Source organism: Podarcis raffonei, chromosome 13, assembly GCF_027172205.1.
Source record: "Podarcis raffonei isolate rPodRaf1 chromosome 13, rPodRaf1.pri, whole genome shotgun sequence".
NCBI classification, from domain to species: domain Eukaryota; kingdom Metazoa; phylum Chordata; class Lepidosauria; order Squamata; family Lacertidae; genus Podarcis; species Podarcis raffonei.
This window is the reverse complement of record NC_070614.1, coordinates 47,591,550-47,613,467: the sequence shown is the minus strand read 5'-3', so window position 1 is coordinate 47,613,467 and position 21,918 is coordinate 47,591,550. Positions and strand designations below refer to the sequence as shown.

At 40.5% G+C, this 21,918-nt stretch overlaps 2 protein-coding genes across 2 annotated transcripts; both read left to right on the top strand.

Moving 5' to 3' along the window:
• Positions 1-3,292: 3,292 nt before the first annotated feature.
• Positions 3,293-11,182, top strand: LOC128399170 (vomeronasal type-2 receptor 26-like). Its single transcript, XM_053360418.1, has 7 exons — positions 3,293-3,314; positions 4,488-4,650; positions 6,036-6,327; positions 7,589-8,318; positions 9,012-9,199; positions 9,458-9,506; positions 10,281-11,182. Exons 1-7 carry the CDS (start codon positions 3,293-3,295, stop codon positions 11,180-11,182), a joined length of 2,346 nt encoding a protein of 781 aa, XP_053216393.1.
• A 3,876-nt stretch (positions 11,183-15,058) lies between these two features.
• On the top strand, positions 15,059-21,619 carry LOC128399169 (vomeronasal type-2 receptor 26-like). Its single transcript, XM_053360417.1, has 6 exons — positions 15,059-15,345; positions 16,784-17,075; positions 17,461-18,318; positions 18,755-18,982; positions 19,918-20,044; positions 20,721-21,619. The coding sequence occupies exons 1-6, from the start codon at positions 15,059-15,061 to the stop codon at positions 21,617-21,619; spliced, it is 2,691 nt and encodes an 896-aa protein (XP_053216392.1).
• Positions 21,620-21,918: the final 299 nt, after the last annotated feature.

The following is a 21,918-nucleotide window of genomic DNA, read 5'->3' as shown; positions in this document are numbered from 1 at the left end:
CAACTTTGAGAAACTTGTCTCCTGCTACTGCTATAAATCAGGGGGGCCCTTGTTCAGGAGAGCAGGAAGATAAACAACTGCCAGAGTACTTAGCCAGCTGGTTTCTGCCTGGCATGAAACATACAAACATTTGCAAATATATCTTTAAGCTCATTTTAAAATACAGGCCTTGATCAGATGCCTCAATAAGACCTCCTTACGCAGAGTGCTTAGAGTGGCAGTTTAAATGGCTTAAACACAAATATGATAGATTCAGCAGAATAAGGTAAAGGTACACCTGACAATTAGATCCAGTTGCGGACGACTCTGGGGGTACGGCACTCATCTCGCTTTATTGGCCGAGGGAGCCGGCATACAGCTTCCAGGTCATGTGGCCAGCATGACTAAGCCACTTCTGGCAAACCAGCAGTGCATGGAAACACCGTTTACCTTCCCACCGGAGAGGTACCTATTTATCTACTTGAACTTCGTGCTTTCAAACTGCTATGTTGGCAGGTGCAGGGACTGAGCAATGGGAGCTCACCCAATCATGGGGATTCAAACCACTGACCTTCTGATTGGTAAGCCCTAGGCTCTGTGGTTTAAGCACAGCACCACCCGCGTCCCTTATTCAGCAGAATACTCAAAGGTTAATTCAAATAATGTTATATGATCATCAGCTCTCTTAAAATTAGAAGGATCCATTCAATGAAAGCGAAGAGCAGACATGAATTGTTGCTGAAATTTCACCTTATCCTCTTTTTCAGATGTGGATGACTGCATCAGATGCCCAGCAGATCAATATCCAAACAAGAACAAAAATGGATGCATCCCCAAAACAATCAGCTTTCTTTCATATGTTGAATCTTTTGGGATCGGCTTGGCCTCCCTTGCTCTTTCTTTTTCACTGCTCACAACTTTGGTGATAGGAACTTTTATTAAATACAAAGATACTCCCATTGTCAAAGCCAACAATCGGGATCTCACCTATGCTCTCCTCATTGCCCTTCTACTCTGTTTCCTCTCGTCATTTCTGTTCATCGGACACCCAGGGAAAATGAGCTGTCTTCTACGCCAACCAATGTTTGGCACCGTCTTCTCATTGGCTGTTTCATGTGTGTTGGCAAAGACTGTCACTGTAGTTATAGTGTTCATGGCTAGCAAGCCAGGGTCTAGTATGAGGAAGTGGGTAGGGAAACGTCTGGCCTATGCCATTGTCCTTTCCTGCTTTCTTACTCAAGCAAGCATTTGTACTGTATGGTTGATGACTTCTCCTCCATTCCCTGCTCTAGATATGGACTCAGTAGCAGAAGAAATTATTGTGCAGTGTAATGAAGGGTCCGTGACCATGTTTTATTGTGTCCTGGGCTACATGGGCCTCCTGGCCATTGCCAGCTTCATTGTGGCATTTGCAGCTCGCAAATTGCCAGACAGTTTCAATGAAGCCAAGTTCATTACCTTCAGCATGTTGCTGTTTTGCAGTGTTTGGCTGTCTTTTGTCCCAACCTATCTGAGCACCAAAGGAAAATCCATGGTGATGGTGGAGATCTTCTCCATCTTGTCCTCCAGTGCTGGATTGTTGGGCTGCATCTTTTCTCCTAAATTTTACATCATTGTCCTGAGGCCTGAGCTGAACAATAGGGAGCAAATAATGAGAAAGAACTGAACAATAGCTTTGATTTTATTTTGGTTTTTTATTTTTTTGCTTTATGATAGAGGTAGTTACTATGATTGAGTCCACAGTGTCACTCTTTTGAGGAATCTATTCAAACATGTACATTTAGATTTTTTTTACTGTTAAAGTGTTCCGTCACACTAGCACATGGGTGAGGAACCTTCCCAAATTTTTCCCAGCAGGTGCTCCAATTTTCAGGACATCCCACACAAACCACGTCCACTTGCACCACACTTGACATCATATGTGACATCAAGTGTAGGACAAGTACCAATGTGTCATCTGCAGAAGAATCAGGATGTTAAAGTGAGTTCCGAGTTGTTAGTTTTCTGGAGAAAAGTTCCCCCACCAAGTAGTTGGTGGGTAATAGCAGCACTGTTTTCTTCATGTTGCATTGAAACCGCTACTTAAATTGAGAGCGGAGGAGGAGGCTCATTACATAATGTAATTGAATAGTTCCTCCCAAATTTTACATCATTTTGCTGAGGCCTGAGCTAAAAGATAGGGAGCAAATAATGAGAAAGAACTGAACAATATCTTTGTTTTTTATCTTATTCTTTTGTTATATATTCAGAGATTTACTATAGAGGTTGTTACTATGAATGACTTCCAGAGTCTTACTCTTACGGGAAGAATTCAAACCCAAGTTTAAATTTTTTAAAAATAAAATAATAAATTAAATTTCTCTTTTACCAAGCACACTGATGGGGAACATTGACAATGTTATTCCTAGTGTGTGTTCCAACTGTCAGGCCATTCCAGACATAGCACACCCACGTATACCCTATGTGATATCAAGTGTGAGGTGTTTACTGATATGGCTTCAGAAGAGAAACCAGGATCTTAATTTGAGTTCCGAATTGTTAGTTTGATGGAGGAAAGTCCCCCACAACCAAATAGTTGATTGTTAATGGAGGCACAGCTTGCTTCATGTTCCACTGAGATTGCTAGTTAAATTGAGGCGCAGGGGAAGAGACACATCACCTAATGTAATTGTGACACCAGGTGACTAAAAGTTGATGGCTCAATCTATCTATGAAAATTTGGCCCACGGCAGGGGTGGGTGGATAATGTGGTCATTGGAGTAGGGAATGTCCCTGACTCCAGCCCTAGCACAACACATCAACTTTTAAATATTAATGAAGTTAATAGGAAAATGTGCTGGAAAGTGTTGAATGAATGAATGAATGAATGAGTGACAGGGAGACATATAAGGATCCTGCAAAGAAGAACAAATGTTTCAGAAAGAGCAGGCAAAGTCTAATCTTTGTGCATTTGACTTATCCTTATCAGAGCATGCTTCTTGCATGGGACAAAAATTAGGTGAGCAGGGGAAAGTTTTTAGATCTGCACCCTAGTATTGTTTTCCCTGTTGCTCTCCATAAGTCAAAGTGCAAAGTCAAAAGTAGGGAGCTTCTATAACAAATGGATATTTTCCATGAGTAGATTAAGCACCCAATTCAGAATTTGCCCTACAACCCATGGAGAGTAATGATCATTGACCTAGTAGAAGGGACTGGTGGACTTTAGCACTCTCATCCCTGCCTGTTTGCTTGCACTCATCCATTGCAATGGGAGTGCGGAACCTTTGGCCTTCCACATGTTGCTGAACTACAACTCCCATCAGCCATAGCAAATATGGCCAGTGACCTGGATAATGGTAAGTCATGGTTCAGAAAATTCTGGAGGGCCAAAGGTTCTACATTCATGAATTTGCACATAAGCAACATCTGGTAAACAGATGAACGACCGCACTGATGAGCATACAGATTAACTCTTCCCTCCAGCCTCCTCTTAACTAATTACATATTCTATTTTATTTATTTTGCAATTACCATGTCAGTCTTTCTGGACAATTTCCCATGAACATATGTGCTGAATTTAATCTCACGGGGGTTCAACATTGCTTCATTTTATTTATTTGCTTATTCATTCATTTATATTGTATATATGTATAATATATGTGCTGTCCTTTAATAAAGAGTACTCAGGTAGCCACAAATCAACACTACAACAGTTAAATAATGCAACACTGTCCCATCTCATACCAAATCCTAGGCACTGTTTTGAATTAGATTAAGGTTCACCTCTCCTCTAATATATTCTACTCAAAAATTTAGCTACAGTTGCATTGTATGGATAAATGTTGACTTTAGGAACCTACAAAAACTGGAGTTCAGTAGTGGCCTTTTTTCAAGAGTTGGCTCTCATGCTTTGTGTCCCCAAAGGCACAGGTCTCCTTCTGCTGTTTGCTTACCATGGATAACTTTTTCTGTCACAAAAGAGCAGAAGAGACTTGTGGTCCGATGTGGAGGGGTGGGGAGCAAAATTGCTACTCAGAGCCAAAACTCAGATTGAAGTGATTATCTTCCCGTGCAATTATCCCAAGCCCTGTAATTAGTTCACCTGGCCAAAAGATCTAAACATTTTCTAGGTGCCACCATAAGCAATCCTGGAAGTGCTTACAAATATCCCCCTTGGACTTTAGAGAGCTGAGAGTGGGGGAAAGAGGCAGGAGGGACTCTGTCCCTTGGATTTCAGACCCACACAGCCATTTAATATCATTGGAGAGAACTCAAATCAGAATTTTGGAAAGACCCAGCTAGCGTTCAAGGCATTTATTTGCTACCCTTTGATTTTAAGAATAAGTATTGCAAAGCCTTTTCTAGGGTTGCTTTGGCAGAGCCAGGCAACATCCACTGCAGGCTGCTTTAGCCAAGCAGCTATTATGGATGGACACAGGAGAGTTTGCATTTAGAGAGAACTAGCTTTGATGCTATGATGTTGTGGCCATTATCGTTGCTGCTTCTCCTAACTCCTGCTGTGTCTAAAGCAAATACTCTCAGGTGCCCTAGAAATGATCCTTTCCCTGTTCCACATGAGAAGTATCAGCCAGGTGACCTCCTCATTGGTGGGATTATTTCTCAGATGTATTATGTTTTATATGAAGTGGACTTCACGGAACACCCTTCGCAGAATATGTTTGAGTTTCCATAGTAAGGATCTTGCCCCTTCCTCTCCAATGCACCTTCTGAGCCTTGCCAGTTCACAGACATTCATCTAAACAATTGACAGAAAGCCCATGTAGGGTCAGTCTGTCCCAGGGGTACTCGACTTTCTCAATCACTTTTTTCTAAGTTTTACAGGAAGTAAATGTGGATCTTGTTGTGCAACAATGAAATTCTTTTTTTATTTTGGAAAGCAACATATGGATCATAGCTGTCAACGTTTTCCCTTTTTTTAAGGGAAATTCCCTTATTCTGAATAGGATTCCTCGCAAGAAAAAGGAAAAGTTGACAGCTATGATATGGATATGGAGCAAGATATATTCTCCTGTCTTTCCTGAACACTAACCTCAGGTTACCCAAATCACTGAAACCTGGCTTAGCAACAAAATTCTAAATGATTCCCTGTATTATAGTATAATGTTCTGGGGACACATGGCTTGCTTATGGATGTATAGCTTTACAGAAATAAAAACATGTTTGAGGAGCTTAGATTAGGGGTTCCCCAACTGTGGCTGCACATTATGTATTTTCTGTTTTATATCTTGTACTTTTATGCTGTGAACCACCCTGAGATCTACAGGTGAAGAGTGGTGTATTGATTTTAGCAGCAGAAGCAACAACAACAACAATGTCCATAGCATGTCTGTAAAAATGCAAATAAAAATCATACAGCTGTTGAGTTCATAAGTGACTGTGCAGGCCAATTCTGGATGCACACATCCTTCCACAGTGTAGACATAGGTTTCTGGGTGGGAGTTTATCACGGTGAGGGTTTGCCAAGTGTGCCTTCCTCTTAGCACATTTCTCCCTTTCATCCTGAGTCAAAGCATCTTCAAAACCCATGATACCTTTGGTAAAGGTTGCTCTCCAACTGGAGTGCTCACAGGCCAGTGTTCCTATTACAATAGATACAACAAGCAGAAACATCATTAAGTGGTCTGCCAGGACCCTCAGCAATTATCAAGTGGTCACAGGTGGGGGAATGTGGGGGGTCATTGGCTTAGTTCATTCAGCTATCAAGTTCAGAACAGAAAATTTGTAGAAAGTGGGAAAGAAAAGAAGACGCGTGCACTGGATATCAGAGAAGAAAACAAGTTTGGCCTCAGTATGAGTAGGAAAATGAGAGTATCCCTAAACATTTTTTAATAGAAAAAAAGCACTGTCTTCCAAGTAGGATTATATAGGGTAGCACTAAGTTCAGCTTCCCATCATGACCAACTTGTCTCACTGATTTCAGTGGCTTCTCATTTTGAAGAATCATAGTGCAGGCCTATATGCATCTACTCATAAGTAAACCCTACCTCACCCATTGGAACTAATTGAAGAATTCTTATCTGAAATTGTAAATGATTTTTTTTTTTTTTTTTTTGCAGTGTAGTGACAAAGTTCTACCAGCACAATCTGGCTTTGGCATTTGCTGTGAAGGAAATACATGAAAGCCTCAAGATCTTGCCCAATGTCACACTTGGGTTCCATATCTATGACAGCTACTTTGATGAGAGAATAACATACAGGACCACTCTGGATCTGCTCTTCAAATCACATAGATTTGTCCCCAACTACAAATGTGACATGCAGAAAAATCTGATATCCATCATTGGGGGACTTAGCGTTGATATCTCTTTCCGTATGGCAGAGATCCTTGATCACTACAATATTCCACAGGTAGGATCTATGAATGGGAACATGGGTTTTTCCCACAAATTATGCATTTGCCATTCAAATAAAGATGGAATGTATTGACTTAATTTCTGTGAGTTCATGTTTCCCTTGTCTGGGTACAAGATGGTCAACCCGTTCCGGACGGCATTGCATGCCATCTGAAAAATCATTTTCACAGTGTGGGTGGTCTTAATCCAGCATTATGTCATATATATCTTACATCTTTGAATTTTGAGAAAACAAAACTGTGGATACAGCCCCCAGATAATCCCCTCAAACACAAATACATACTTTTTATTGTTAAATTGCTTTCCAGTGTTTCATAGGAAGCTGTTCATAAATTAAATAACATCCAATATTGCATTGTATCAAAACATATATGCAAGGCAAATCACAAACAAAACTGGGTGTTTTAAAAGAATTGTGCATTTAAATACTAACAAATGCTCACAATGACTTTTTGATATATATATTTTTTAAAGAAAAATGCAAACGTGTGCAAATTGGGAGAGCTGAATTTAAGATTGGAGAAATGAGGCACTGAGAGATACCAACACTGATGGATTCTTCTGTCCCTACTCTGAGCATTAATATTGGCCATCCACCACCGAGGTAGGTAGGGAGCCGCAGTCAGATCTAGGGGCATGGCCACCATCCAATATTGCCTTGATGTACACAACACCCACCCACCCACCCACCCACCCACACTTTCACACTCACACTTTCACACCCACACCCACCCACACTCCACTAAGACACTGCAAAGCCCCTTCTGGGCTTCCCAAAGGCATGTAGTTGGTCACTGTGAGAACTGTTTTCTGGACTAGTTGGGCTTTTTTTTCTGATTCAGGTGGCCTCCTCATATTCTTAGGACAGGCATCAAACAAGTTCTGAGCTCAGGTGGCCCTGGAAGAAAGCAGGCTTGAAGTCACTGTCCTTCAGCTGATAAGTGCCAATTGCAAGCCTGCTGATCAGTGGTGCTTCAAAGCACCACACAGGGCTCTTTGCAATACCTGCATACTGCTTTGAAGTCTCATCAATCATCACATGATGGCCATGCCCACCTGTCAGATTTGGCCCAGAAGAAGTAGGAGAGAATTGATCTGGCCTACTAGCCAGATAGATTCTCCCACACAGCTGGAACAGTTCATAGATTCGACTGCAGTGAACTTACACATCACTTCATCAAATATTCATTGAATCAATAGTATTTTGCAAGGAAACTTCTAATACCTCTCTAAAATATATGCACATTTCCTTTTAGCTCACGTATGGCTCCTTTCCTCCAGAGGAGAGTGATGAACGTCAAGTCCCTTCCTTTTACCGTATGGTCCAAAATGAATCTCATCAATATATTGGGATTATCAAGCTTCTTCAGCATTTCAAGTGGGCATGGGTTGGGCTCTTTGCTGTGGCTGGTGAAATGGGAGAACGTTTCTTTCAGATAGCAGACGTATTGCTCTCACTGAATGGCATCTGTTCAGCATTCACACAATTAATACCACGAGAAGCTCATTGGGACGAATTGGGTGAAGTTTGGGGTAAATTCTCTAGTATTTTTGAACATTTTACAGATGATAAAGTCAATGCATTTATCATCAGAGGAGAGGCTTTGACAATAGCATGGCTCAGAACTGTTATTTTTCTCGGAGATCCTTCAAAGATGGGAAACACAGCCTTTTCAAAGGTGTGGATCATGACATCTCAGGTGGATTTTGTTTCAGCAAGTGTTCAGAGGACCTGGGATTTTGAGCTGTTCCAAGGTGCTATTTCTTTCGCAATTCACTCCAAAGATCTTCCAGAATTCAATGAATTTCTTCAGAACACAAGGCCTGGTGTGATACAAGGGGATGGCTTTCTCAAAGACTTATGGGAGCAAGCATTTGATTGTTCATTTTCAAACCCCAGTATGCCTGAAATGCTAGATGGAATGTGTACTGGGGATGAGAAATTTCAGAGCCTTCCTAGGCCTGTGTTTGAAATGGATGTGACTGGTGAGAGTTACAGCATCTACAATGCTGTCTATGCCGTGGCTCATGCTTTGCATGCAATTTACTCATCAAGATCCAAGCACAGAACAATGGTGGGCAGTAAACCTGTTGAATTTCAGGATCTGCAAGCTTGGCAGGTAAATCCTACTCATTTCACCCAGTAATGTTGGAATAACATTGTTCATCATAAGGTCATGAATTTCATTGGATGTACTCTAAGTATGACTAGTGTTGCACATCACTCTAAGATTTGCAGATTCACAAATTTCTCTTCTATATTGAAATTCAACATATATTTTTGTTTTCTATTTTTGTTTTTGTTTTCATGGAGGATTTTGCATCTATTATGTCAAAACAGTTCATTTTTAATACAGGCAACCCCCATTTTAGATATGACCAATATGTGCGTGATTGCACACATGCACACAGTAGCAAACCCAGAAGTGACCCAAAAACATAATAAAAGATGTCACAAAAAGGTGGGGCAGGGGCAGAGTGGGGGCCAAGCAAGGTGTTTGCAGGCTTTTGAAGGCTTCTTTCAATTGCAAATGATTTCACAGAAGTGCGCGATGACCCAGAATGCACAAATCAGGGATTGCCTGTGTACATTAAAAATATACTCTCAGTCCATTTGTGTCATTTTCTCTTTCAATTAGCTTGACACAATTCTTCAAGACATTTCATTTAACAATTCAGCTGGTGAAACAGTGTCTTTTAATGATAAAAGGGAAATGGCAAGTGGCTTTGACATTGTGAACACAATCACTTTCCCAAACAACTCCTATCTTAGAGTGAAAATTGGACAAGTCAATCCTGATGCTATTGAAGGGGAGAAAATAACCATTCATGAAGATACAATTGACTGGTACAGAAGCTTTAAGCAGGTATGGAACCTTTGGAATTTTGGTGGCACCTTTCATTCTTGAGATGGGTGATTCAGGTGACAGAAACTACCCATGCACCCTAACCTAACATGACCATTCAAGGAATTTTCTGACTATCTTAGCTCATTGAAAAAAATGGAAATTGAACTCTCTATTTTTCAACACAAAGCTAAAATTTATTGATGAGCAACCAGATGGCTGTCCCTATTTGTACTGTATTGGACATGTTTTATGTCTTGGTTGCTTTGCATGGAAAAGGTTCCAGGCTCAGAATTAATATCTCCAGGAACAGATGGGGAAGATCCAGGTCTGCATAGATGATACTGTGTAAATCGACCAAATGGTCTGTTGTGGTATAATTTCAAATGCAGTCAGTTTGTTTTTTGTTTTGTTTTTTGCTTGATGAACAGCAGTTGAAGAGCATGTGTAAACATTTTACCAGCTAAAACTCCTTTCCTGATTACGGATAGGGGATGCCTCTTTCTGTATGTAATGACTACTGCCACCCTGGTCATCAGAAGAAAAGGAAAGAAGGGAAAAAATTTTGCTGCTATGATTGTACTCCATGCCCAGAAGGGAAGATTTCAAACCAGACAGGTAGGTGATGGAGTACATTACTTCTTCATCAGTGGTGATTAACAGAGATTGTTGCATCAACTCAATTCACAACTGGAAAATTACAATGCTGATCTGCATTTTTTAATCACACAACCTGGCTTGGGAAGATAGTAAAATATTTTTCCACTGCCTTCCAGTATATTTTCAAGATAACATTTGCAAACCAATTATGCTCCAATACTATGTGCATTGATTGGGGAGTAAGTCTCATTGAATGCAACAAGACTTACATTAAGTTATAATTAAAGTACCTTAAAAACACAAAAAAACATATCTAAGGTATATTTGGTTTTAAGACAGTTATGCTGTCAAATAATAATTGAAATATTAAAATGCCTTTTATATGACCATTAGATTACTTAGAATTACAAAATTCAAGTCAATGTGAGAAACAACCACCATATGGAAAGTAAATAATTGCTCATGAGCTGTCACTGAAATGTGTTCTGTTTCAATATTTCAGACACAGATGTCTGTTTCAAATGCCAAGAAGATGAGTATCCAAATAAGAACAAAAATGGATGCCTCTCCAAAACTATGAGCTTTCTTTCATATGAAGAACCTTTAGGGTTCAGTTTGGCCTCAGTTGCTGTTTCTTTTTCCCTGATCACAGTTTTTGTGCTATCAGCTTTTATTAAGTTCAGAGATACCCCCATCGTCAAAGCCAACAATCGGAACCTCTCCTACACTCTCCTTATCTCTCTTCTTCTCTGCTTCCTCTCATCTTTGTTGTTCATCGGTCGTCCTGGTAAAGTCACCTGCCTTCTCCGACAGCCAACTTTTGGCACCATCTTCTCATTGGCTGTTTCTTGTGTGTTAGCCAAAACTATCATGGTTTCTCTTGCATTCATAGCTACAAAGCCAGGGTCTAGCATGACTAAATGGGTAGGGAAAGGATTGTCGCATTCCATTGTTCTTTCCTGCTCCCTTATTCAAGCAAATATTTGTATCCTGTGGTTGACAACCTCTCCCCCATTCCCTGCTCTAGATATGGACTCAGTAGCAGAAGAAACCATTGTGCAATGTAATGAAGGGTCAGTTGTCATGTTTTACTGTGTCCTGGGCTACATGGGCCTCCTGGCCATTGCGAGTTTCATTGTAGCATTTGTAGCCCGCAAATTACCAGACAGTTTTAATGAAGCCAAGTTCATTATCTTCAGCATGTTGCTGTTTTGCAGTGTTTGGCTGTCCTTTGTCCCAACCTACCTGAGCACCAAAGGGAAATACATGGTGATGGTGGAGATCTTCTCCATCTTAGCTTCCAGCGCTGGACTACTGGGCTGCATCTTTGTCCCTAAATGCTATATTATCATGCTGAGGCCAGAGCTGAACAACAGAGAGCAACTTATAAGGAGAAGGAATTAAAGATGCTCTTTGATTTTCTCTTGTGCTGTCAATATGTAGGAACAGTATAGGATTTAGGGAAGGGCTATAGCTCAGAAGAAATCTGCTTGGCATGGATGGTTTAGTCCCTGTCACCTCCTGGTAGGGCTGTGAAAGTCCCCTATCAGAAAACCTGGAGAATCACTGCCAGTCACTGTAGAAAATACCAAACTAGATGAAACAATGGTTTGGCTCAGTGTGTCCCCAGTAATGAATGTATTTTTTTTTATTACCCTAAACACACACACTCACAAATGTTTAAAGACCAACATGCTCCCCATAGTTTTTGTTGCTCATCCAACTCCCCCTTAGCCACCTCATTAGCAATCTCCTCAAGCAGCTGTCACCAGGCCCGAGTCCTTTGTTGGATTCTGTTCATTTGAATGAGCCATTCGGGGATGTGATGCAGTGTTCTATGACCTTGGAGAAAAAGGCAAATGTTTGTTTATCTGCTAAAGAAGTTTGAGGAATCACAATTGCTTCATCCATTCTGTGTCTTCTTCGTAGATGAAAAATGGGTTGTTTGTTTTTTAGATTTGGAGCCTGTTGTGACCAGGAGCTTTGAAAATTCACAAGAGGTTCAGAAGATCAGCCCAAGAACTGATAAGGCATTTCATTTTCTCCACAAGTTTAAAATTGGGCAGCGAGGGTGGCCAAGGTGGGATGGATGTGAAATGACAGCATGAGCAATTGAAATGGTAGCCACTAGTCACTATTGGAGTATAGTTTTTGTATGCTCTGGCCCTGCTGAGTTTCAGCTGCCGAAGACATGTGCTAATACTCTGTTTGATGTACAAGCATCTTTCATAAATAAAACATGGGTCTCTTGGTTTATGTTCAGTGTGATTCTTTCTGGCCCATATTCTTTACTCCAAATTGAAAGGAAAAGCAGTCAAGACTTGCTTGCTGCGCTTTTGCAGTCCCTGGAGGACAAAAGAATGATTCACAGGAGAGCAAAAAAAAAAAAAAGGAAATAGAGGCATCATAAAGAATAACAGATTTCATGAAGCATATGCCTGTGGAGGTGAATATGTGACCCTCCACATGTTTAATTAAAAGTATCCTTTCCTGGTCTTTAGTCATTCCAACAGGAACTGAAGGCAATTGTAATTCAATTCATCTGGAGGGCCACAAGTGGATTAAACCCTTCCTAAGCTTTTTGCTAGATACTGTCCTTCACTGTTGATGACATTTATTTTTATTTTTTTACAAACACACACACACAAACAATTTTTTCCCCACCAAGGCAGACCCAGCATAATGCAGCTATTCATTCTACAAACAGGCAAACCACATAACAGCAACAGCAACTGGGGGGGGGGGGTCTCTTGGGAATGGAAAGGATAGATGCTGGTTTCAAAGGAAACTGATGAGAAAGTGACCAGCCTCCCAGCTGAAACCACAAAACTCCTATTTCTCAGCACATCTATGCTGCCCCCTTGTGAAAACCAGGTAACAGAGAATTGAGATGAAGTTTATTTCTCTTTCCCAGGAGATGCTTATTCTTTTATATTTGAATAGATTCAGACGGAATTTTTCAGGTCTGGAGTAAGCCCAAGTTCTTTGATCTCAGTGATTATAGAGAAATCCACTAGTCCAGGCATAGGCAAACTCCAGCCCTCCAGATGTTTGGGACTACAATTCCCATCATCCCTGACCACAGGTCCTGTTAGCTAGGGATGATGGGAATTGTAGTCCCAAACATCTGGAGGCCGGAGTTTGCCTATGCCTACACTAGTCCATCACCTTACCTCGGTTTTTAAATGGCTATACGAAGATGCAACACCCATTTACCCCCTGCTTCACATGTACAGTAACAGTTCCTACTTATTTCTGGTTTCTAATGCTATTATATGTAGATATAGTGTGAACCCTCCAAATCACATCACCACTTTTCAGAAACTGCAAAGTTGGGCATGTGAACAGTGGCCAAGCATCTACCCACTTTTTCTTTCTGGTGACCTAAATTTCTTTATTCAGACACCTAAGTAATGGTACAAAGAATTGCTTCTTTCTCTTCTCTTCATTCTGGTGACATCATGAAGTCAAATCAGAGTGATGGCAGAAAAAAAGAGGAAGCATTTCCTCAATTTGTGGCCATCTGCATAGCAAGGATACAGAAATCAACACTGGATTCCAGAAATGAATGTGAACACTACTGATCCTGAGAATACTGCTGATACCATAGGAAGTGGCATCAATAGCCAAAAATAAAACAAAACAAGAATATGCTTCTAGTGTGTAGTTTTGTAAGTCTTTTGATGATGATAAAATGATGATAATGATATAATATAATAAGAGTGGCTGGGGAAACCCAACCAGATGAGTGGGGTATAATTATAATTATTATTAAAAATAAAATAAAATAATAAAATAAAATAAATTGTACCCCACCCATCTGTCTGGGTTGCCCTATCCACTCTGAAAGCACTCATAGATCTGAAAGCCCTTGGTTGAAACAAATAAAATGCTCCAAAAAAGATACTCCCTAAAAAAGACAGAGAACCCCCTATGCCCATCTCAAAATCATTGCTATCTCGACATCCAACTCAACTTGTTTCCACAGTGGCCAACCAGATGCTTATGGGAAGCATTTAAGAAGGAAAAGAGTAATACAGCTCTCTCCCTACTTGTGTTTCTTATCAAGTGGTACTCAGAGGCATAATGCTCTGACATTGGAGGGAGAACATAGCTATTGTAGCTAAGAGCCTTTGCTAGTCCTATTCTCCACTTCAATGCTTGTTACAAGACAGTGTATTCCATTGCACACATTTGTCCACCAGACACCTAAGTACTTGGAGCATCTGTTTCCTGAGGTGGCCTAACTCTGACCATACCACCCTGGCCCTGACTGACAGCATGATATTTTCACAACATGAGCCTTAGTGACATTCACTACTCTTCATGTATAAAAATGTTTGAACATGGTAGAGGGTGGAGAATTCATACATGACAATCCTTCTGCTCTTAAAAGAACTGTCACTTAGGAACATAAGTGAAAAGTGTTCTCCCAAATGGAAAATTCACATCAGTATTCTAGGCAGGAACTACTCAGTGGGAGGGATCAGATTCCATGCATACTCAAGCAAGAGAAATCCTAATACACATAATATCCATATATAACATCAACACAAATGAGCCATGTGTAAATCCATAATTGACTTCCTGAGCCATGTTGGTGGGGATCTCAACAATGAGTTCCCCTTAGGCACTTCCTATCTTATCAGTGATGGTGAGAGGACAATTGTAGAATTATATTGTAAGTCATAGAGTTCATCTCCTTTCCTAGCTTCAGAATAAAGAGGGAATGAGGCACCTTTCTGATGTTGATGAATTACAACTCCCATCTCCCTTCATCATTGACCATGTTGACTAGGGGCTGATGGATACTGAAATTCAAAATCTCCTGGGTGCAGGGGCTCTTAATGTTATTTGCTCATTGTTGCCATCAGAACCAAAATGCAACTTTATGTCCTACTAAGCAGAAAAATAGGGGAAATATCATTTGCTTAACGCCACATCAGGAATAATTATCTCCCCTGCAATTATCTGAATCATTGTTATTGCTTCTTCTCATCAGAGCTCCAACAGCTTTCCAGAAGGTGGAGAAAAACACGCCACAAGCAAAAGAGAAACTGGTTAAAATCCATTGACTTCTGCCATTCAGAGCTGGGATCAGGGGCAATAATCAGACAGGCAGGGCCCTGTTCATTTCATTGGAGAGTCTTCAAAAAGTGTACCTTAGTTGTCATGTTCTTTAAGAAGGTTTGAGTTTAGGCTAACACACTTCTCTTTAGCATGCCTATTAGCAGAGTTGGCTGTTTTCCAGTTTAGCTTGTTTCACTTAGGCTGATGGCAATGACAGGCCACCTGCTGAATACAGCAACCTCTGCATCTATCGAAAAGCTCTGCCAACAGATGTTGTTTGTGGTGGTGGTGGTGGTGCTGCTGCTTCAGTTGCCACACATGGCGTGCAAAGCAGAAGCTATCAAGTGCCCTGTAAATGATCCCGTATCTCTTCCTCATGAGTGGTATCAGCCTGGCAACCTCCTCATTGGTGGAGTTGCTTCTCAGATCATGTACCTTTTCCCCCAACTTTCCTTCCACAATCACCCATCTCAGGAGCTGGGCTTTGATACTCCAATGTAAGGAATACTTATTCTTCTGTTTTCTTTCTATGCCATGTGAGCTGGGGAGCATTTTTAATACAAGAATGTTCAGAGATTGTATGCAAACTGAGGTCTGAGAGTCTTACACTCTTTAACTCATTTAAAGCATATCTAGACTCCCTCCTCTCATGATCATATAATAATAATAAATCTTTATTGGGGTCCAAAGACCCATAAAACAATTTCAGAATAAAATACAGTTAAAAAGGCAACCACAAAGAGAAACCAAGGCGGTCATTTTGTTTTGTCTCGAGCTTGGTGATCTTTGTTTCTTTTGACTTCGGAAAGAAACTTTGCCACTGCCAGAGTAATATCATTAGACCTGTCATCTAAAAGATGTTTAATATGGGAGGCTTCAGATTTTCCCGGCAGATTTGCCAGTAGGCGTAGACAGTGGCGTAGTGTGGGGGGTGCAGGGGGGGCCGGCCACACCGGGCGCAACATCTGGGGGTTAGGGTTAGGGGGCGCAAATCCACGGGTTAGGGGGCGCAAATTACTTGCCTTGCCCTGGGTGCTGACAACCCACGCTACGCCACTGGGCGTAGAGAAAAGTTGGTGGAAATTATTCTTGCCAATGAAAAAGGCAATATTAATGGAGTACCAGTTTTGCAACAAAATAGACTAGTCAGTGAAACTTAGACAGTGAATATTAGGACAAATACTATGATTGGCCATATTTCTTTTTATCATTATGAAAAAGGAAGATATCTCCAAAATCAAATACCTAAAATGACATGAACAAATGACTTGATATATTAACAGAAGTAAAAATAAGGCTACAAAAAACTTTTTTAAAAAAAACCAACAACAACCAATTATTTACCCAGGCCCCTTTGCGTTAGAGTTTTATCCTGTTCAATCACTAACTACATTTATTTCACTTTTATCTTTATTTGCAGTATTTTGTATTACATTTTATTTACTGCATTTTATATTGCCGTTTCTGTAAACTGCTTTGTGATTTTTTTTGTCAGAAGTGTTACGCATTGTATGTATTTTATATCTAATATAAGACCAGAATAAGTAATAAACATACAAGCAGACAAAACTGGGCAAATCGACAAGTCAAATAAAGGCATGGATCTAGATTTTATTAGACTACTTATTGGGACCTATATGTGACACTTTAATTGATGTCTTCTTTTTTCCCATTGCCCCATTTTCATTTGGTACAAATGGACGTTCTTTTCTGCTTGACTCTCTCCACTGATACAATTTTGTGGTTCATTCTCCTCTCTTACTCACTGATCACACTTTCTGCTTCTTGGCAGTTCCTATCTGTGGTGATTTGCTTTTTAACATTATAACCATGATGTAATCTAATGAGTTGATTAAAAAAATAGTTTGCATTACTTTAAAACCTTAATGGACCAGTATTGTAATCTCCATGGAAATATCATGTAACTCTCTGCAGTGTAGTGACAAAGTTCTACCAGCATGTCCTGGCCTTGGCATTTGCTGTAAATGAGATCAACAGAAACATGAAGATCTTGCCAAACATCACACTGGGTTTCCACATCCGTGACAGCTACTACGATGCAAGGATGACCTATCGAACCACTCTGGACCTGCTCTTCAAAGTTCATAAATTTACCCCAAACTATGAATGTCAATTCCCGAAAAATCTTATAGCTGTCATTGGGGGCCTGAGCTCTGATATCTCTTTGCATATGGCAAACATCTTAAACCTCTATAAGATTCCACAGGTAAGAATTGTGTGTAGATGAATGGGGATGTTCACAAACCTTTACCAAGTGTGAACTAGGTGGATTTGCATGAAGACAGTAGTGTTGCAGTTCAGAAAGATAGGTAGTTATGATTGATTTATTAAGAAATATTTGGGGTGTTTAAAAAACAAAATCCAAATGTATCCAAGACAGGTGGTAGGGAAAGGAATCATAAGGTAAAGGCTAAGTTAAATTGTATTATATCCTCCAGGAGATTTCTTGTCTTGACTTCTAATATTAACCTGCACACTTAAATCATGGTTTTGTCAACCTCGCCCAGTACTCATTGCATGAAAATACATTAACAGATACTAAAGTATTTCTACTAACCCATCCCTAAAATATTTGTGCATTTCTTTTTCAGCTTACCTATGGGTCATTTGCCCCAGAAAGTACCGGAACAAGGCAGGTTGCTTCATTTTACCGCATGGCCCCAAATGAAGTCAATCAGTATATGGGGATTATCCGTTTGCTTCAGAGTTTTAGATGGACATGGGTTGGCCTCCTTGCTGTAGGCGATGACAGTGGAGACCATTTCTTGCAGACTATGGAGCCACTGCTTTCTCAGAATGGCATCTGTTCAGCCTTCACACAAAGAATCCCCAACCAAGGTCGCTTCCTTTCCCTTGATGAACTGATTGATATGACCTCCAAAATTTATTTGCCTTTTTTGGATAGCAAGGTCAGAACATTTGTTGTCTATGGAGAAAGTATGATCATCCTGTGGTTAAGTGCCTTAGTAGCTCTGGAAGATCCTGGATATAGGGAAAACGCATACATCGGAAAGGTGTGGATTATGACAACCCAGATTGATTTTGCAGTAACAGGCCAAATAACACGTAGTAATTTTCAAATATTCCAGGGCAGTATTTCCTTCACAATTCACTCAAATCAATGTATTGGATTCCAGGGATATATTCAAAATATACAGTCTTGCAAGACACAAGATAATGGTTTTTTCCGAGCCTTCTGGCAGCACGCCTTTGACTGTTCATTGCCAAACCCCTGTGTGCCAATGGATGTTGATGGCATATGTACTGGGGAGGAAAAGGTGGAGAATCTCCCTGAGTCTATCTTTGAAATGCAGATGACTGGCCACAGCTACAGTGTTTATAATGCAGTCTATGCAGTGGCACATGCTTTGCACAGCATGGGCTCATCCAGGTCCAATCTCAGAGTGATGGCACAGGGGAAAAGGCTTCAAGATATTCAGACTTGGCAGGTACAGTCTTAACTACAAAATGGCTATTGCTGTGAATATATTCGTGCAAATTGAAACAACTGTATCATCCACTGGTAAATTTGGTACACTGGGTTGTATTCAAGTCCAACTAAGCTCTACACAGAGCTGACTCCTTAAGATTAATGAATGTTAGTTTCTCATGTCACGTAATCTCAATGAGTTGTCTCTGAATATGACTAACACTGGATACAACTTCTCAACTATAAAGAGGATGGAGTGATGGTGTGTGTTTTGGGAGAGCCTTATTTCCCCATATACGTGAAGCCTGAAAAAGGTAAGCTGTATTTTTCCAGTCTTCTACCACTACTAGATATGAGAATTTCCCTGAAACTGGTTTTTTGGGGGGAGAATGGTTTGTAAATCTTGGCATGGAAACAGTTGAGTTCTCTGTGTGTCTTTTTACTTTTTCCATTAGATCCACTCATTTCTCCAAGGCATTTCATTTAACAACTCAGCTGGAGAAACGGTGTCCTTGAATAATCGTGGGGAGATGGGAGGTGGATTTGACATTATGAACATGATCACGTTTCCAAACATCTCCTTCCTTAGAGTGAAAATTGGAATGGTTTATCCCAAGGCTCCTGAAGGAAAAGAAATTACTCTCAATGCAGATATAATTGTGTGGCATGAAAGTTTCAATCAGGTCTGAATTCTATAATATTTGTTAGTGCTGCTACCTTTTCTGAATGGGTGATCTGGGACTGGAAATGGCATTGGCTGCATTCTGTCAGCTTTAGTCTGTTGAAGAGATGGGGGAATCTTTGATTCTCTAGTAGTTGCTATCCTTCAACTCCCAGCTTCCCTGACAGAGATGTAGACTATGGCTGATTAAAGCTGTAATTCAGCAAAATCTGGAAGGCTACAGGTTCTTCTTACTTGGTCTACTGTAATGAACTCAGTATCACACGTAAACATTACACATGTAACATTCAAGTGTGAGGTTTATATATTCCTCATAACAACTGAAAACAATTTAAAGTTCTTGGTGCAAGTGAAAAAAAGCAGATTCTTACCAGGATAGCAAAATCAACTTTGTTCTGTAGTAGGACTGTAGGGCACTCTTTGATCACCCCTGTTTGGGAGTTTGCAAGCTTCCCATAGGCATCTGGTTGGCTACCATGAGGACAGGATACTGGACTAGATGGGCCTTTAGATTGATTCAGCAAGGCTCTTCTTACTGGATGAAGAGCTTAACTGAGTGGTCCTTTCCCCTGCTCTGGTACCCACAGTTTTCCTCCATTAAAAAGAATGTCTACCATTATCAGAAAATATTTTATTTGAACATGTTCTGCATACTGCCACTTCTCTAAAACTGTTTTATTTATTTATTACATTTCATAAAAGTCATACACCGCTTGATTATAAAAAGGTGGTTTACAAAAGATAAAACATTAAAATCAAGGTGGGGGGGAATACAACCCTACTTTAAAACATACAAAATACTAAAACAGATTAAAGTTCAATCCTGGTACAGTTACACCAATATGAGCAATTGTTTCTTTGTAGATCAGCTGTTGAACAGCACCAACAACAGATCTAATTTCACTTTTCCTTAAAAAAATTCATGTTTATGGTTAGGTTTGCCCCCTTTCTGTGTGTAATGAGTACTGCAATGCTGGGTATCAGAAGAAAAAGAAGGAAGGCGAGAAGTTTTGCTGCTATGACTGTGTTCCATGCCCAGAAGGCAAGATTTCCAACCGAAAGGGTAGGTGGCACAATGCAATAGTTTATTAATGCATTCATCTACAAGTCAGCAAGTGATAGCAAAGTTGGGAGACATTTTCAGGCTAAGGATCATATTAGAGAGCTGTTGAATACTATATTCAGTAGTATGTGGAACTAGACTGAAATGCTGCTAGTGGTCAGACACACAACCCTATTTTCCAGAGGCATATATTCAGTAGCGGCTGGTGAGATGGAGTTAATCTGACATACTACACTGGACCAAACTCCTCAGGTTTTGCCCCTCACCTCCTCATCTCAGTTACAGGCAGTGATCTGTTGTTTTGGTGCGCTAGGAGAGCAATAGTGCCCCACCTACACTGCCCCACTGATCTCTAGTACATTTATGTAACAATGCCAGAAGAGGTTTAGTCATGCTGGCCACACGATCTGGTAAGTTGTCTGTGGACAAACGCCAGCTCCCTCAGCCTGAAAGTGAGATGAGTGCTGCAACCCCATAGTTGCTTTTGACTGCACTTAGCCATCCAGGGTCCTTTACCATTTTTACCTATATTTATGTAACTGATAGTAATTCAATTCAAGCTCTTCCTTCCATTTATTTCCAATTACTTTTTAATCAACAAATGTCCCCCCCCCATTTATCCTAACTGAAATATGACACCACTCTCTTTATTTCTCTCTTTCATATATTGACCTAGACATGAATGACTGCTTCAAGTGCCCAGAGGATCAATACCCTAGCGAGGACAGAGATGGATGCATTGCCAAAATGTTAAGTTTCTTGTCTTATGAAGAACCTTTAGGGATTGGCTTAGCCTCGGTTGCAGTTTTCTTTTCCGTAAGCACAGCACTGGTGCTAGTAATCTTTGTTAAACACAAAGATACTCCCATTGTCAAAGCAAACAACCGGGACCTCACATTTATTCTACTTATTTCTCTCTTCCTCTGTTTTCTCTGTTCATTGCAATTTCTTGGACAACCAAGGAAGGTGACTTGCGCTCTCCGTCAATCTGCATTTGGTATCATTTTCTCCATGGCTGTGTCTTGTGTGTTGGCGAAAACCATCACTGTGGTTTTAGCTTTTCAGGCCACCAAGCCAGGTTCCAGCATAAGGAAGTGGGTTGGGAAAGGACTGTCCAACTCCATTGTCCTTTCCTGCTCCTTTATTGAAGCTAGTATTTGTATGGTGTGGTTAGGAACCTCTCCTCCTTTTCCAGATTTTGACATGCATTCACTAACTGGAGAAATTGTAGCAGAATGCAATGAAGGCTCTGTCACCATGTTTTATCTTGTCCTGAGCTACATAGGTCTTCTGGCCATCATCAGCTTCACTGTGGCATTCCTGGCCAGGAAGTTGCCAGATACTTTTAATGAAGCCAAGTTCATCACCTTCAGCATGCTGGTGTTTTGCAGTGTTTGGTTGTCCTTTGTTCCAGCATATGTGAGCACCAAGGGGAAATATATGGTGGCTGTGGAGATCTTCTCCATTTTGGCATCCAGTGCAGGGTTACTGGGCTGTATCTTTTCCCCCAAATGCTACATTATTTTACTTATGCCTGAGTTGAACTCTAGGGAACATATAAGAAAAAGACTTTAAGGATCTAAAGATATTCAGTCACAGTGCATGGTGTCAAGCACCCTCCACTGTGTTACCCTCCCAGCTGTGTCACTGCTGACAAGGACCCAGCAACATGTACATGGTAGTAGAAATGGCAAAGGACTTCAGTTTAGTTTCCAAAGGTTTCCAAAGAGGTATTTAAAAAAACCCCACCAAAACCACAATTTAACATTTAAAGGTGAACCTGCATAATATGTGATCAAAACCAGACATTCTTCAAAATGCATATATCAGTGGAAAAAACAAACATGCATTATATTAGGGGAAATTACTTTTCA

Excerpts from the sequence above, each read along its gene's own strand:
- LOC128399170 (XM_053360418.1), top strand. The coding sequence starts at position 3,293 with ATGGCCAGTGACCTGGATAATG. Across the intron at positions 3,315-4,487 it reads GGCCAGTGACCTGGATAATG|CAAATACTCTCAGGTGCCCT; the intron begins GTAAGTCATGGT and ends CTGTGTCTAAAG. Across the intron at positions 4,651-6,035 it reads AATATGTTTGAGTTTCCATA|TGTAGTGACAAAGTTCTACC; the intron begins GTAAGGATCTTG and ends TTTTTTTTGCAG.
- LOC128399169 (XM_053360417.1), top strand. The coding sequence starts at position 15,059 with ATGACAGGCCACCTGCTGAATACAGCAACCTCTGCATCTATCGAAAAG. Across the intron at positions 18,983-19,917 it reads GGCATGAAAGTTTCAATCAG|GTTTGCCCCCTTTCTGTGTG; the intron begins GTCTGAATTCTA and ends GTTTATGGTTAG. Across the intron at positions 20,045-20,720 it reads CAAGATTTCCAACCGAAAGG|ACATGAATGACTGCTTCAAG; the intron begins GTAGGTGGCACA and ends ATATTGACCTAG.